Source organism: Bactrocera dorsalis, chromosome 1, assembly GCF_023373825.1.
Source record: "Bactrocera dorsalis isolate Fly_Bdor chromosome 1, ASM2337382v1, whole genome shotgun sequence".
In the NCBI taxonomy this organism is placed as follows: Eukaryota; Metazoa; Arthropoda; class Insecta; order Diptera; family Tephritidae; genus Bactrocera; species Bactrocera dorsalis.
This window is the reverse complement of record NC_064303.1, coordinates 108,491,971-108,506,900: the sequence shown is the minus strand read 5'-3', so window position 1 is coordinate 108,506,900 and position 14,930 is coordinate 108,491,971. Positions and strand designations below refer to the sequence as shown.

Genomic DNA, 14,930 nt, shown 5'->3' with positions numbered 1-14,930 from the left:
TAACTATTTTTTACTTTCATAAGAGCACATATACATACATATTTTGTATATAAAAGTATATTTAAATTTTTGCAATAGTATATTTTGATACACTAACAACATTTTATTTCATACGCCACAACGCGAAAAGCACAGCTGGCAGTAAGCCATTTGTTAGGAGGAAATATGCAGCGCCGCTGGGCTCATTATTACAATTAGTTGAGTTACAGATTTGGCAGCTATTGTTTTCCGAGTCATTGCAAATGTATTGATCACGATCTTCCAAATCGATCAGGCATCCACGTATAAGCAAATTGGTTCCTAAAAATATAAATAAAGCATAATTTGGTTTATAAAATTAGTCGATATTTGCGTTTCCGACAAATGGGCCGCTTCCTGGGTGTTATAAGCACCGTAGCAAACTTGATATATCCACTCAATATGTTTAGGGTGTAACTATTTGTATTATTAAATTACTTACTCCAAACGCCGGTAAAGCATTTCATGTCCTCATTTGATTGCACTAGATTTCTGCACTTTTCGCCGGCAATTTCTTTCGACTTGTAGCGACATTTGTCATTTTCATCACTTCGGCAACGAATACAGGTGAAATTTTGTGTATCAGCGTTATTACAACCATTCGCAGTTGTGCAAGTTGTACAATTTGTACCAGCTTCACACACTTTCTGGTCGGCATCATCAAGATCGTAGAAACAGCCGCGCGTTACCGTACCATTCTCAAAGGTACGCGTGTAACATTTACCTTCGGCTGAGTATAGGATTTGTTTTTCGCAACTCTTAGCCGTGCTGGTCTCGTGTCCCCATGGACATAGATTATTGTCCGAGCATTGTATGCACTCCAACAATTGTTCAGTTTGGTAACCGTAACTGTTGCACGCATTTGCATTACAAGTTCTGCACTTTTCTTCGTCTGTTGCGCATTTATTCTGCTCGCCGACATCCGACGTGCAGCCGCGTGTCACATGTGTTTCATCGCTGCCATACATATAACAGCTATCGTTCGCCACGTACTGTGTGCATGGCAATGCGCCGCTACTTGCTTGGGCATTTGCACAAGCTGCAACCGTGTCATTGCATTGAAAGCATGTAAGGCGATCCTCCGGAAATATGCCCACATTACAAGCGCCACCGGTACACATTTGACATGTCTTTTCATCGGTGCATGTCTTTTCGATCTCATCTGTCACACAACCACGTTCGGTCTTCTTTTCCAACACCCTGATCATGCATTTGCTATCGGCTTTTTCGCAAATAACATTATTCAGTGCTGATGCATCGGTTTGGGCACACGTTGGGTCATCATCCGAATTGCAAGACTTACACACATTCAAATTATTGCATTTTTCTGAACCGCTACAACTAACGCAGCTTGGTGCCGTGCAAGCAGCTACTTCTTTGTCATCATCCAAACAACCACGCGAAATGGTGAGGTTAGCTGTAAAGAGAGTGTATGTTACTTATATTAGAATTTTTGCGTTTAAAAGTTTGCATTTATTTATTTTATTTTATTGATTAAGTAAGAGGCTTCAATGAATTTGCACTATCAGCTGTTTGTATGAAATGCCTACAAATTTTACATATGTATATGCATACATACAAGTGCATAACTTGGCAGGTATAATAAATTCAACTCTACTCTGCAAAATTATGAAATCATCGACATATTATCGATTCACAACATACATGCTTTTATAATTGCCTTGGCAATTTTAAGTGCTAAATATGTTACAGGTTTAATGCAATTGTCTACAACGTTATTTTAATATAAGTTATAGTTATATGACTTTGAAATAAATTTTAAAATACTTCCGTTCCATTCACATTGTATTTCCATAGTGAAATTGCAGCGAGTACATGAGTTATAAGCAGTTTGACTAGCAATGTAAACAGTGCTGGCTGGCACAATTCAGCGCTTTCAAAGCCACATATATTCTTTTGCTTTCAAGGAATATGCACAATGTCGTTATTTAATGTAATCTTACATACCTTTTAATTAATAATTTTTATTAACCCATGTATATTTCATAAAAAATGTAAATGAAAAGGGCATACGAATGTTAGCATTGTTACTTTTGTTGGTTATATTTATCTTGTGCTGTAGTCATATGGTAGACATTTTGGCTTACACTGGCTGCTAAATATAAGAATTTCTTGCGGCTGGTAAGGCAATTTACTAAAAATTAGTAGAAAGCAATCGTGTGTATATACTTCGTGAATATAATCAATTATTAATTAAAAAAGAGTAAAATTAAAATAAAACCTGCATTTTTAATTTAATAAAATAATAAAATTATAAAGAAAATATATCGCAATAAAAAAATGCAACTCTGTGCACAGCCAGATTTGACCGCCATTTCCTTAGTTTGCTGTCAGTTTCCGTTTCATCTTGTGTTAAAGTAACTTGCTTTGTCAGAAGCTCCTAGTGAAATATGTAAATTTTCAACTAAAAAAGTTTATTTCTGTTAATTTTTATTAATAGTTTGTTAGTTTTATGTATTTACTATAGAATAGAAGTGAAAAATGTGCTCCGGCAGTGCAAATATATGGTTTATTTTGTGTTGTGAAAAAGTGGCCGCTGCAAATCGGAGTGCCGGCCAAGTGTGCAAAAGTGTGAGTTTTTTTACGTATTTGTAAATATTATAGCTTTTACGGCAACATATTCCGTTTCTACACATCTTAAACACAATTGAGGTAAGTTATTTGTTATATATAATAATGTTTTATTAATTTGTATGTAAATATGCCAGCACATTTGCTGCGTTGTTTTATGCTTATACAGTGCAGTTGTGTGTGCGCTGGCAATAGTGACAGCACTGCTCCGTTACTTATGTTAGCTTACATGCGATTTGTTTGATGTTAAGCGAAATATACATACATATGTGTTGCATGAGTTCAAAATAGTGCTGCATAGTTCAAAATTCAATTTTATACACTTTATTGTTAACGAAGTGTTTATTAGAGGATAAAAAATTGTACAATATTATACTCCCAATGATGATAGGTGCCTTTTAACGAAGTCAGCAATATTAATTAATTGCAGTGCTGTTATTACCCAAGATATATCATGCGATTTTACATTTTGTGTGACATTTATATAATGACATCTTTGAAATAATTATTTTATTTTATATTTGAACAAAAAATGCTGTGCCTTTAATAATTTTAATGTAAGTAATAAGGATTTGGCAATTTTTGAGAATTAAATTAAGTAAAAATCATAAATTTGAGTACTGTTCGACACTCTTATCTGTTTTGGTATATGTACTTTAGAAGATATACGCTTTTCAGGGTACAAACAGAAAGATGAGCACCGCTGCTGCTACCCAAAATTGTTTGAATTAATCTTAATTGTGTGGTAATTAATTATCAGGTAAGAGCATCAATGGTTAATGATTTTTATTTATTTCATAAAAAATACCCCAGCATATTAATATAAATATTGATATCCATATACATATTCAACTATATTGTAAACACTATAAACCCCTTTACAGTATAGAAAGTACATAATAGGTGCTTAGTGCCGCTGCTAACCCCGAAAAGAGTAAACAGTTGTTGAGGCTACGACAAACACAATTGGCATGTAATAATTATAAGAGTCCATGAAAGATAACAAAATATAATTCGTGAGTGATTCATTTCAGTTTGCAACTATGTATGTGTAGTAAATATGTATTTACACGTGTATTTGATTGAACGCTTTTTACACATATACAAATATTATTTTTATCCAAAGCTGCTTTTTAGTTGGTTCCCTGACCTATTCAACTTAATTTGCGAGATACTTTAGAAATTTGCTTCAATAATCAATTTTTCGATACTTTGGATTTCTTATTAATACCAAACTAAGTCAATTTGCCATGTTGTGCATTTTATGCCTTTGTTTGATAAGTAAAAACCACCTGCCATTTCCAATAAATACATAAATAAAGTTAATCTATCATTATTGGTTTGATTACCTGGAAAAATGCCTGTCATGCAGTACATACGTATGCTTGTATGTAATTTCACAATAATGCGGTTATAGGGTTTGTCTGATAGCTCATAAATAAAAGACAATAAAATTATATTGATGCATTGTGAAATGTAGTGTCTATATATAAAATATAGCCCTAAAACAATGAACTCAAGTGTTATGGCATCGAGCTTGTTTGAAATTGAAAAATAATTTATCAATATATTTTAAATTTTTTTTTTAATATTTTTTAATTGCATTGTAGACTTATTTCGAGTTTTTATGTTTATTTATTGAAAACTTTCGTTAAAAAAACGTAAGCTAATTTAGGTTAAGTTAGTTTGTTTATTATTTACAAATAAATAAAAAAAAAATTATTTTTTAAAACATAAATAAAAAAAAAACATATCATATAATTGTCAGTTTAAGACAAAGAAATTCGTCAAACAGTATTTTCAAAGCATTTTATGCTAAAGGGGAATTTTTTCCACAGGCCTTACTGTACACTTACATGTGTTTCGATAAGTTTTATCGCAAAATATACATTTTCATAGAATATATATATTTGTTAGACTATTTTCATGTCAGTTCATTTAGTCAGATAAGCCAATAGCTGTTCAATTGTAGCCAATATTTTTACATACCACACACATACACACGCAATGAGCGTTTTATTGAGCTTTAGTATAAGTAGTTGCGTAAAAAATTTAACCCAAAACAATATAATTTTAATTATTAGCATAAATTATTGTACTTGGTTATCAAGTTGAATCACCAAAACCAATGCTGTGCATTTGCTTTTAAGACTAGTTACTTTCCTGAAAAATACATTTATAGGCACCAATACATACCGTTAATTTGTGTGTAGCAAGTGTTCGCCTTACATGTGTTTATATCAGTGGCCTCTAAGTTTTTCAAGCAGCTATCCGCGTCGTAGCAACTATAGCAATTAATATTTGTATCTGATTAAAGAAAAATATTAAACAAAAATTTTGGTTTTTAAATTTTTTCTTAATTATTGTTATATTTTGGTAACTACAGTAGTAATTGTTCTAATTTAATTTTTTTGAGTTTCATTTAACCAACCACTACTGTACTTTATCTATTATCACCTTGTGCAGCTACGTAGCTACGCAGCAGTGAAATGGCAAAGATCGTTATAAACAATTTATTGTTGTGCCACATCATATTGAAGACACTGTTTTGTTGTATGTTTGACAATATTATGCTAACACTACTTTAATTGCTAGCAGTAGAACTCGTTTCTAAACACTTAATGTAATTTTCACTTTATTTGCGGATACTACCGTTCACTTATACCGCTATACGGCTACTGAACTCTACACCTTTCAGTTAAAATTTCAATATTCAGCAGGTTGGCGCAATCTTATCACATATCGCTTGCGTTATCATTAGACATTGCATGGTGTATTTGTGGTAAACGATTGCCAATGGAAGTGGCTTGTAAATTTCAATTTAGTTTACTAATATTTTTTTTACATATATTTGCATTTGGGCGCAGTTTTTATTACCAACACTGTACTGAATTATACAAATTAAGTATACACTGTTATACAAGGCACAGGGTGTGTCATAGTCATTAGATTATTGAATTAATGTTAATAAAAATATTATTTTAGTTTATGTATTCTTCATTACGTACCCCATAAACTAGCATTTGAACGAAAGAAAATGTGGATACAGATGTTATCCGGGCACGGTTATTTTAGGAAATATTTACATACATAATATGGCCAAAGAATGAGAAGGAACTGAACGCGACAGTTCAATGAAAGACAGTTTTCTTAGTGACCTGTACCCATTGTTGTGATGACACATTGAGGATATTGAAGGTATTTTTCGGAACACCTCCCGAAGAAACAAAATGAAAAATATTACATATGATTTTAAGGACTCGCCAGGTTTAGATTCATGAATATATTACATACAAGGTGTGTGGCAAAAGAAACAAGACTGTTAAAAAAACAACAAAAAATTAATATTTTTCAAAAGTTATATTTTTTTTATTCAAAGTAGTTTCTTTGTGCTTCGATACCGGTCAATTAGCATTTCAAACGAGTGTTTAAGGTCATTTTTCGGGATACTCTTGAGAATATCGGTTATCGCCTTTTGGATAGCTGAAATGTCCTGAAACCAGTGTCCTTTCATGGACAAATGAAGTTTTCCAAATAGGTAAAAATCACAGGGTGCCAGATCAGGGGAGTAGGGTGAGTGATTAATTGTTAATAAGGAGTTTTTTTGTCAAAAAATCAGTGACAAGCGTCGACAACAGGCGCCAGGACCCTGCCTCACGGTATTGTGGTCGAGCACGACGAATGCGTGACAAAAGACGCTTCATAACACCAAGGTAAAACACAGCATTAATCGTTTGGCCAGGTGGGATGAACTCTCGGTGTACAATACCCTCGGAATCGTAAAAACAAATCATCAATGTCTTTATTTTGACTTCTGAAGACGACTTTTTTTCGGTGATGGCTCTCGTTCTCACGACCTTCTTGGAATCGCTTAAACCACTCTTGCACATTACTACGGGATAGGCACTGATCATCATAAACTTTTTTCATCATTTGAAATGTTTCAGTAAACGTTTTCCCAAGTTTAAAACAAAATTTAATATTTGGTCTTTGTTCAAAATGCATTTTACGACCGATGACCAAAAGCTGCTGTCACTTTTTGATCGACAACATAGATTGTAGTTCTCCAATTGTCTTAAAATTTTTACGAAATGTTAACAAGAAATCAAAATTTTTATTTCATATATCCACCAATAGGTGGCGCCATCGGAAACAGCTATATTTAAAAAGTTCTGTTTCTTTTGCGACAGACCTTGTATAATACAATAACATAAATATATTAAGTTCACTGTAAAAAAAGAGAGAAAGACGAGGATTGCACCGCGACATTAGGTCTATAGTGCACTCTCCTTAATCACACAGACTCAGAGACATGGCTGCTAAGACCTTTATCCTGCGTCTGCAGATTGCTGTGCTATAAGTGCTTGTGCAGCTTGCAATGGCCAGTGTAGAATGCGACAAGTAGTCTGCGTTTGTCCTTAGTTGCTTACATACGAGTATTTACACCTGCCTTGAATTTGCCTTGAATTTGTTGCCAATACTGCTTACTTCTTCTTCCTTGCAAAATAGGTCCTTTATGGTATGAGGACCCACCGCATGATTATGTATTAGATTTAGCCTCTAAAGTGTGGTGCTTATTGGCAACTCTGTCTTTAATCGCTGCTGCTTGTGATGTAGAGCCTTTCATCCGGCTATTGTACACAATTTCAAAGCAAAAAGGCGTCTATCAAACAACATGTGCTCTGAAGTAGAATCATGCATACTATACAGTGTCTGTGAGCACTTTGAAGACTACTATGCCTGTATTTACTTTAATAGCGGCGCTAGAATAAGTTCCTTTGATTGTCTCCAAAGTAAGATAAGCGTTTCTATCCTCTCTAGGCAGTTATGAAATTGTAGTACAGCAAGGCAAAGCCCCATCTGTTGACGGTTTCAATTCCATGTATCTTCTTTGAAAGCTTGGAAAGCTCTCGAATCTTTTTCATGCAAATATACAATGCCAAATTTAAAACTCAGTTTCTTTTTATTATAGATAACATACACAATAATAATAAATACTGTTATTTACAAGAAATCATATTTTTCATTCATGCATCCTCAATTGGTGATAATTTAGTTTAGCGTTGTTGTTGTTGTTTTTTTAAGTTATAAAACTTACAAATATATCTACATACATGTGTACAAATATACATTGAATATAAAATTAAACTAAATACATAAATAAGTCGAAAGTATTTGTTTTACTGATCACTTAAAATAGAAACTTTGCCAGCAATACGGACAAAAGTACCGCCACAGATAGTTTTGCTATTGCACTACCGTTGCATAAGTCAGTTTGACACGCCAAACACTCGTCACTATCAGCTGTTGTCGTTATATTCAGTTCGTTCCGCACAGCCTCACAGGCGCTTTGGCCATAAGGTATGGCAATACAACCAAGTTTCAATGCTTTGTCATCATTATCTGCAGTGGAAGAAGAAGTAGAGAAGTAGAAACCGTCAGTTTTAGCCAATTAAAATAAAAATTTTAAAGTGTGTTTTCCATTACCAGTAATCTGCACCCTGTAGCAAGCATAACCCTTCACATCGGCGAGTTCCAATCGCGCAACTGAGCGATAATTCTGAAGAAGAATTTCCGCTGCATTCTCCGACAAACTCTTGCTTATGTCCTCGACATCATAAGCTCTGCTATCATCTGGACAGTTGATCACAGTTTTTTCATCGCAATCGTCGCCCTCACATGCATAACATTGCAGCTTATTAGCTGTAAGAAAATAATTTAATTTTAGAAAAATATAGAAAGATATCTAATTTATTAAGTCGACAATTGTGGCTGTTAAAGAAGGCGAAATTGGTTCCGCTTAGAATGCATTTTTTGTTTCAAACGAAGCACTTTCTCTCTTAAAAAAAGCGCCTGTAACTGTTCGGGGTTCTTACAAATTTTAAATGCTCTCAAAAGGCTTACTTTACGAGTATATGAAGCTTCTTCATTCCAGAGTGTTTGTATATTTCAACAAATAAATCAGTGTCTCTCCTAACCCAAGGTACCCAAAGTACGAAGGTGGTAGATCTAATTGAGTCAGTGATATATTCGAGTCGAGTATTCTGACATAATTGTTGTGAAGAGCAGTGACGAGAGTCAAGGGCTATAATTTTTTTAGCGCCATCTGAACATTCAAACGTGTAGTGTTTGAAGACCTATTTTAGATATGGTAGTGAAACGTTTTCTTCATTTTCTTTTCACTTAAAATCGATTATATAATATTGTTTTAAAAAATTAAACAAAAAAGTAATAATTTTGTAAATTAGGTAAGCTTTGAGCTTAAAATAAGATTTCTCAAGTTCCTTTTAATTAACTTTTATCCAAAAATTTCGAATTAAATTGAAAAAAGTGTGTGGAGATACTCACCAGATGGCGCTTCTGTACTTCCATTCTGTACGGGGGTGGTATCTGGAGTTACAGTTGAGGCAGCCGTACTATTTGTTGTTGCATCGGTTGTTGCATCCGTTGTTTCATCAGTGTTGGGCGTGGTTTCGCTCGGAGCAACCGTTGTGGTGTTACCAGGAGTAGTAGGATCTGTAGTTGCAGTTGAGGCAGCCGTACCATTTGTTGTTGCATTCGTTGTTTCATCCGTTGTTGCATCCGTTGTTTCATCAGTGTTGGGCGTGGTTTCGCTCGGAGCAACCGTTGTGGTGGTACTAGGAGTAGTAGAGGAGGTTTCGCTTGTAGCCGACGAGGTTGTAGCCGTAGTAGGAGAAGATGTTGATGCGGTTTCATCAGTAGTAACAGTGGTTGTTTCCTCACTGGTAGCAACCGAGGTTGTTTCATCAGTAGTGACAGTAGTGGTAGGCTCCACAGTAGTCGTAGCAGGAGAAGATGTTGATGTGGTTCCCTCACTGGTAGCAACCGAGGTTGTTTCACCAGTAGGCACAGTAGTTGGTTCCGAAGTAATGGTACCCGTATCGGTAGAAGCAATAGTGGTTGGATTAGTAGAAGCAGTAAGTATTGAATCATCAGGAACAGCAGTTCCCGCAATAGTGGTTGAATCTCCAGTAGAAACATTACTATCGTCAGGATTCACCGGAACATCCCCAAGAGCTGTTGTATTTATTAAAAAAAAAAGTTTAATTAATAATTGTGCGTTAAAATTTAGGTTAGGTTAGATTATGTTAAATTGTCAGATCAGATCCCACTAGGACAGCGGAGAACGCTGGTCCATTATGCTACTCCTAAAGTATTGATCGAAAAAACTCTCAAAAATTCACGAAGCATTTTGAGCTTGCCACAAAATTTTTGAGGCGGTTATGTCACCAGGTTCGCCGAAGTTATTACTGCCGAGTTATTTTAACCTTAATATAGCAACAGCTGAAAAATGTGGGAGTGCTTGGATTTCCATTTCACCTTCCTTGGTAAAACTTTAACAGTTAGCGGCCGTTAAAATTGTCAGTGTAACTGTATGCACGCTTATTGGGTAGTGACCAGTAAGAATTCATACTACTGCGGCAATCTAATATGCCAAAGAGAACTCGTAGTCTTACAGGTCATGGTTGTTGACCAGTGCTTGCTAAGTTCGGGCGAGTTCAGAGGGCAAACACTAAAGCTCAAGAGTACAGCGGAGGCCCAACTCGTTCTCAATCTGATATAATTAAGACACCGGTTAATTCAACGGCTTTGCAGTTTTCTGCGATTTCTCTATGACCACGCCCACAGATGAGTTTGATAAGCAGTTTCAAAAAACACTATTTGAATCAGCCAAAGATGAATAAACTAGTGTATGAGCCTGATTGTATGAATCCGGAATTGAAATATCTAACTAGTTGAACCCTCTATAGGGTATATAGGGTACAAATGTATATACATATGTATGTGTGACAAATAGATATAATTTTTGAATGTGACTTCGCCTGATATGAGCAACACGAGTAGATCGATCAAATCAATTTGGAAAATGCGATAATTATTATGTTTTTAGATAATAAATAGACATATCTATATAGATACATATATGTACATGCATACTATATGTTAGTTAGTTATACATATATGTTTCTATATACATACATATATATGTAGTTATATGTACGAAGAATGTATTGTTATACGCTTTTAGGAACTCGGTGTGGCAACAATGCCAGCATAGCTTTTTGGAATACATTCTTTTGATGGTAGCCAGCATGAGAAGCAAATTAAAGTTACAAAATTATAAATTTTTCCGAAATTTTCGATGAAAGCCTTTATTCTTTTACAAATGTTTGTTCTTTCTTTTAATAAAAAGCAAAACAGGCGCGCTTCGCTGTCGCTCAATAACTTTCCATGCTACTCCCAGTTATGACTGCAAGCAACAACCCATCAAATTCGTTTGACGTCATGTTATCGATCGAATTGTGTAACAGATTTATTGATAACTTTTGCTTCAAATTTTATTGTACATAAAATATATCCTTATATGGAAAAATTTGCATCCAAATTTTGCGCATTGTCTTTTAGATTAAATTAGAATCATTATTGTCTACATACAAAAAATTTGTGTAGCTTATTAAAATATTGAAAAAAAGCTCATTTTTGAAAAAATAATCATTATAATAATTTTTGGAATTTTTAATTACTTTCTAAGTATTAAACTAAAATTGCTGTATTTTTTACTTCAGTTTTCTATATATATTAATTTGTGAAACTGTTTACATTAAAATTATAGGAACATATAGTATTTCCATATAGCTTATGCTATATGTGTAGGGTTTTTGAATAGGGAACTGCAAAAGAGGAACGATAGGGACAGCAAACGATCTCGCTCTTTTGACATTTCTCTTCGGTAAGGTTTGCCATTTCATCATGAAAAGATGTACGACCAAACAACGAGTCGAAATTATTGAAATTTACTTCCGAAATTCGAAGTCAGTGGCCTCAACTTAATATAATAGAGGAACATTTTTAGGATACAGGTAGTTTTTATACCCTGCACAGCGTATATAAAGTTTGTCACAATATTTCTAACATTCAAAAGGTAACGTCGGTAGAATGTATATATAATTTATCACTGTGATGAGTTCGAGTCGAATTAGTCATGTCATATATACGACTACTCTCACTTTTTGAGATACCGAACTGAAATTTTGCATGCGTTCTTTTCTCACGAAGAAACTGTTAATTTTGTCGCAACGGCCGATATCGGATCACTACAGCATATGGCCGCCATACAAACTGAATGACCGGAATCAAGTACTTTTAAGGAAAGCTTTTTCATTTGACGAGATATTTTCCTAGGCAACGGTGAAATTTCGAAAAAAAAAATTATACAGATGGGACCACTATATCATATAGTTGTCTTACAAACTGTGGGATCGGAATCAAGGTTTAATATGGAAAACTTTTCATTTGATGTCATATTTATCAAGAATTTGGCATACGTTATTTTCCTAGGCAACGGTGTAGTCTCCGAAGAAATTATTCAGATCGGATCGAAGTTCTTGTAAGGGTTTTTTTTATTTGTGAAGAGTATTACAGCTTCGTCGCAACCGTTTTTTCTTGTTATTGTTGTATTTCCTTTTATTTTGTGCCTTTATTTAATATAATATTATTCTATTTTTTTTCCCTACATTATTTTCATTTTTTTTAGAGTGTATTCCCTTTTATAATAAAATCTATTTTTTAATGAATTTTTAAAAAGTAAGTATTAAATTTATATGTATTTTAAAGTAGATTTTATTTGGTAACGATATTTTATTTTTTATTTTTGGTTATTATTTTATTTTTTTTTGTTCTTTTACTTTGTATCATTTAATTTAAATTAATATTATTTTATAATATATTTATTTTTTACATTTTGCTATATTTTTTATTTTTATTAAAATATATTTCCTTTAAAAAAAGTTCTATGTTTTTTTAATTATCAGAAATTTGGTTAATTTAAAAGTAGTTTTAGTTTAATAAATATATTTAATTATTTTTAATATATTATTCTTTATTTTTTATATTTTGCTTCATTTTGTTACCAACTTTTTTTTTTACTTTATTTTGTTATAATATTTTTTATTCAATTTAATTTGTACTTTAAAATTTCTTTGCATTTATTTAATATTTTTTTGGGTTTTCTTTTATTTCATTAGTAGATTTTATATTTTCGTATTATTTGCTGTACTAAATTTTAAGTAAATTATTGATAACTTATTTCATTTTCTTTCGAAGAAAATTTTATATAAATTTATAAAATATTTTGTTAAATTTTTTGTAATTTGTTATTTACTTTTTCTTTATATGAATTATTGATTATTTATTCCATTTTTTATCGAAAAAAATTTTATATAAATTTATAATAATTTTTATAATTTTATTTTTTATAAGTTTTTATTTTTCTATATTTGAATTATTGATCATTTATTTCATTTTCTTTCGAATTTTTTTTTTTTATAAATTTTAATAATTTTTTTTAATTTTATTTTTTTCTTCACTATTTTCATTGACAATTTATTTAATTTTTTATTTAAGAAAATTTTATATACATACATTTATCATATTATATTTTTTATTATTTTTTATTTTATTTAAATTTTATTTTTTATAATTTTTCTATATGTTTTGGTTTTTAATTACTTCATTGGAATTTATAAGTTTATTTTTTATACACCAATTATGTTTTATTTATTACACGTTTGAAAAACATTCCCCAATATCAATTATAATTAATTAAATATGTAATTTTTTTGCCAAAATCCGTATTTGTTATTGTATTATATTTTTTTTTATTAACTATAAACTTAATTTTCTTCCTAAAAAAAGTTCCATTATTAGGTTTATTTATTTGTTTTTATATTATTATATTTTTTCCACATCCGTTTTGCGCTCACCTGCAACAATGGCTGCCAGCAGCACGAACACTGTTAGCAATTTCATTTTGAATATTGTGCGGTCTGTACGTATTTCTTATTAAAATCTGCAACCCTGCGAATTCCAAATATCCTTTCACAATTTTTTTTATTTATATTTTTTTAATAAAGTTTTTTTTTATTAAATTTATATAAGGTTTTGCTTTCTTTTTGCACAGCGAATTATTTGCGCGGCGTGGACGTTCTAGTTTTTCGTGTTTTCGCCGTTGCCACCACCGTTAGATCAATGAGATCAGATTCGTCTGAGTTTGCCGCAACGACTACCTATTGTACATTATGTTAACATGGCTTTTATCGGAGCGTTAAGAAACTTCCACCACACCCTTGATAACCTCGCTTGTGCCCATGGCCCGTTATCTGTTCTAACTGTTTTAATGCAAGTGGGTGCAAATGTGGAAAAAAATCGGCATATCTATATAATAAATAATTTAATACTTATTTCTGCAATTGTATTGGTGCATATGTGTTGTATATGAAAAAATGCGTACAAGAGTTTGTGTGGGTGTGTTGAGGTACGTGAAAATTGCTTACATTATGCTTGGCAAAATTTTGTTTTTGGAATTGATATGTGCAAACGGTTTTCCTATGAAAAATTTATTGTGTTTGTAAGCGTTCGAAACGCCCACACACACACCTACACATATGCATTATACGCCTTTTCGAAATTTATGTTCAAATGTATATGTCATACCTATGTATGTGTATGTACATGTGTGCGCTTTTTCAATATTGTCGTTAACTAGATAAGCCGGCTGATTGCAAAATTATGGAACGAGAATAATAAAAAGCAAAGAGCCGATCTGATTTTTTCCCCTTATTCCTGTTCTGTTGTGTTTTTTAGCTTTTTGTGTGGAGTTAGTTTGTTTGGAAAGCTGCAACGCTTAGTAATAAACTATTTAATATATAACCTAGCTTAACGACTATTGTGGAAACACTCGCAATAAAATGAATTGTACTTCAATCAGTGTAACTGTAAAACTTACCTCTTCACACACACCAAAACGTGTCCACGTATGTGTGTATATATTTATTTATGGCACTTGAATACGGGTTTTACCCTATAAATATTAAATAATGAGCTTTTGATAGCCATTTCCGAGTAGTTGTAAATAAGTACTTCCTTTTTTAAAGAAATTTTAAATTAAATAACGATTTTGGAGTGTTGTGAAGCTTGTTTTCCTCTTTCTATCACGAAATTTCAATTGTTTTATTGAGGAAGTCAAGATATTAAGTTGCCAGTGAATTATTGTTGTTTAAACACTTTTGTTGTTATTTGGCAGCACTTACATAAATGTGACTGAGCTTTTTGCTAATTTATTGCACCAGCTATGGTAGAGTCCTTAGCTTGCATATTGAAATATGAAATATTCGCATCCCTGATTGAAGCACTGGATCGTGACGCTGCAACCGCCTTAACATGGCAGTCTCTTATAGAGCGCATCAGAAGTCAATTCTTATACAAAATTATTTCGAAAACTCAACCTGAAGCCTTTCTTC

The 14,930-nt window shown here is 32.6% G+C and overlaps 2 protein-coding genes and 1 long non-coding RNA gene across 4 annotated transcripts; all 3 read right to left on the bottom strand.

Annotated features, from left to right (window-relative positions):
* Nucleotides 1-100: 100 nt before the first annotated feature.
* Nucleotides 101-5,310, bottom strand: LOC105223099 (proprotein convertase subtilisin/kexin type 5). The gene is made up of 4 exons (XM_011200721.4): nt 5,068-5,310; nt 4,807-4,917; nt 461-1,435; nt 101-300 (listed from the first exon to the last, which is right to left on the bottom strand). Exons 1-4 carry the CDS (start codon nt 5,141-5,143, stop codon nt 104-106), a joined length of 1,359 nt encoding a protein of 452 aa, XP_011199023.2. The 5' UTR covers nt 5,144-5,310; the 3' UTR covers nt 101-103.
* On the bottom strand, nt 2,244-4,800 carry LOC125778921 (uncharacterized). The gene is made up of 2 exons (XR_007423028.1): nt 2,502-4,800; nt 2,244-2,443 (listed from the first exon to the last, which is right to left on the bottom strand). It is a non-coding gene; the product is annotated as an uncharacterized LOC125778921 (long non-coding RNA).
* Nucleotides 5,311-7,554: 2,244 nt separating the features above from the next.
* LOC105223098 (uncharacterized) lies at nt 7,555-13,714 on the bottom strand. 2 transcript variants are annotated; one of them, XM_049447122.1, is made up of 5 exons: nt 13,395-13,714; nt 9,194-9,648; nt 8,959-9,043; nt 8,098-8,313; nt 7,555-8,013 (listed from the first exon to the last, which is right to left on the bottom strand). In XM_049447122.1, the coding sequence occupies exons 1-5, from the start codon at nt 13,438-13,440 to the stop codon at nt 7,802-7,804; spliced, it is 1,014 nt and encodes a 337-aa protein (XP_049303079.1). In that variant the 5' UTR covers nt 13,441-13,714; the 3' UTR covers nt 7,555-7,801. The 2 variants fall into 2 exon arrangements, with proteins under 2 accessions (XP_049303079.1, XP_011199022.2); XM_011200720.4 differs by having other exon boundaries at nt 8,959-9,648; nt 13,395-13,713.
* Nucleotides 13,715-14,930: the final 1,216 nt, after the last annotated feature.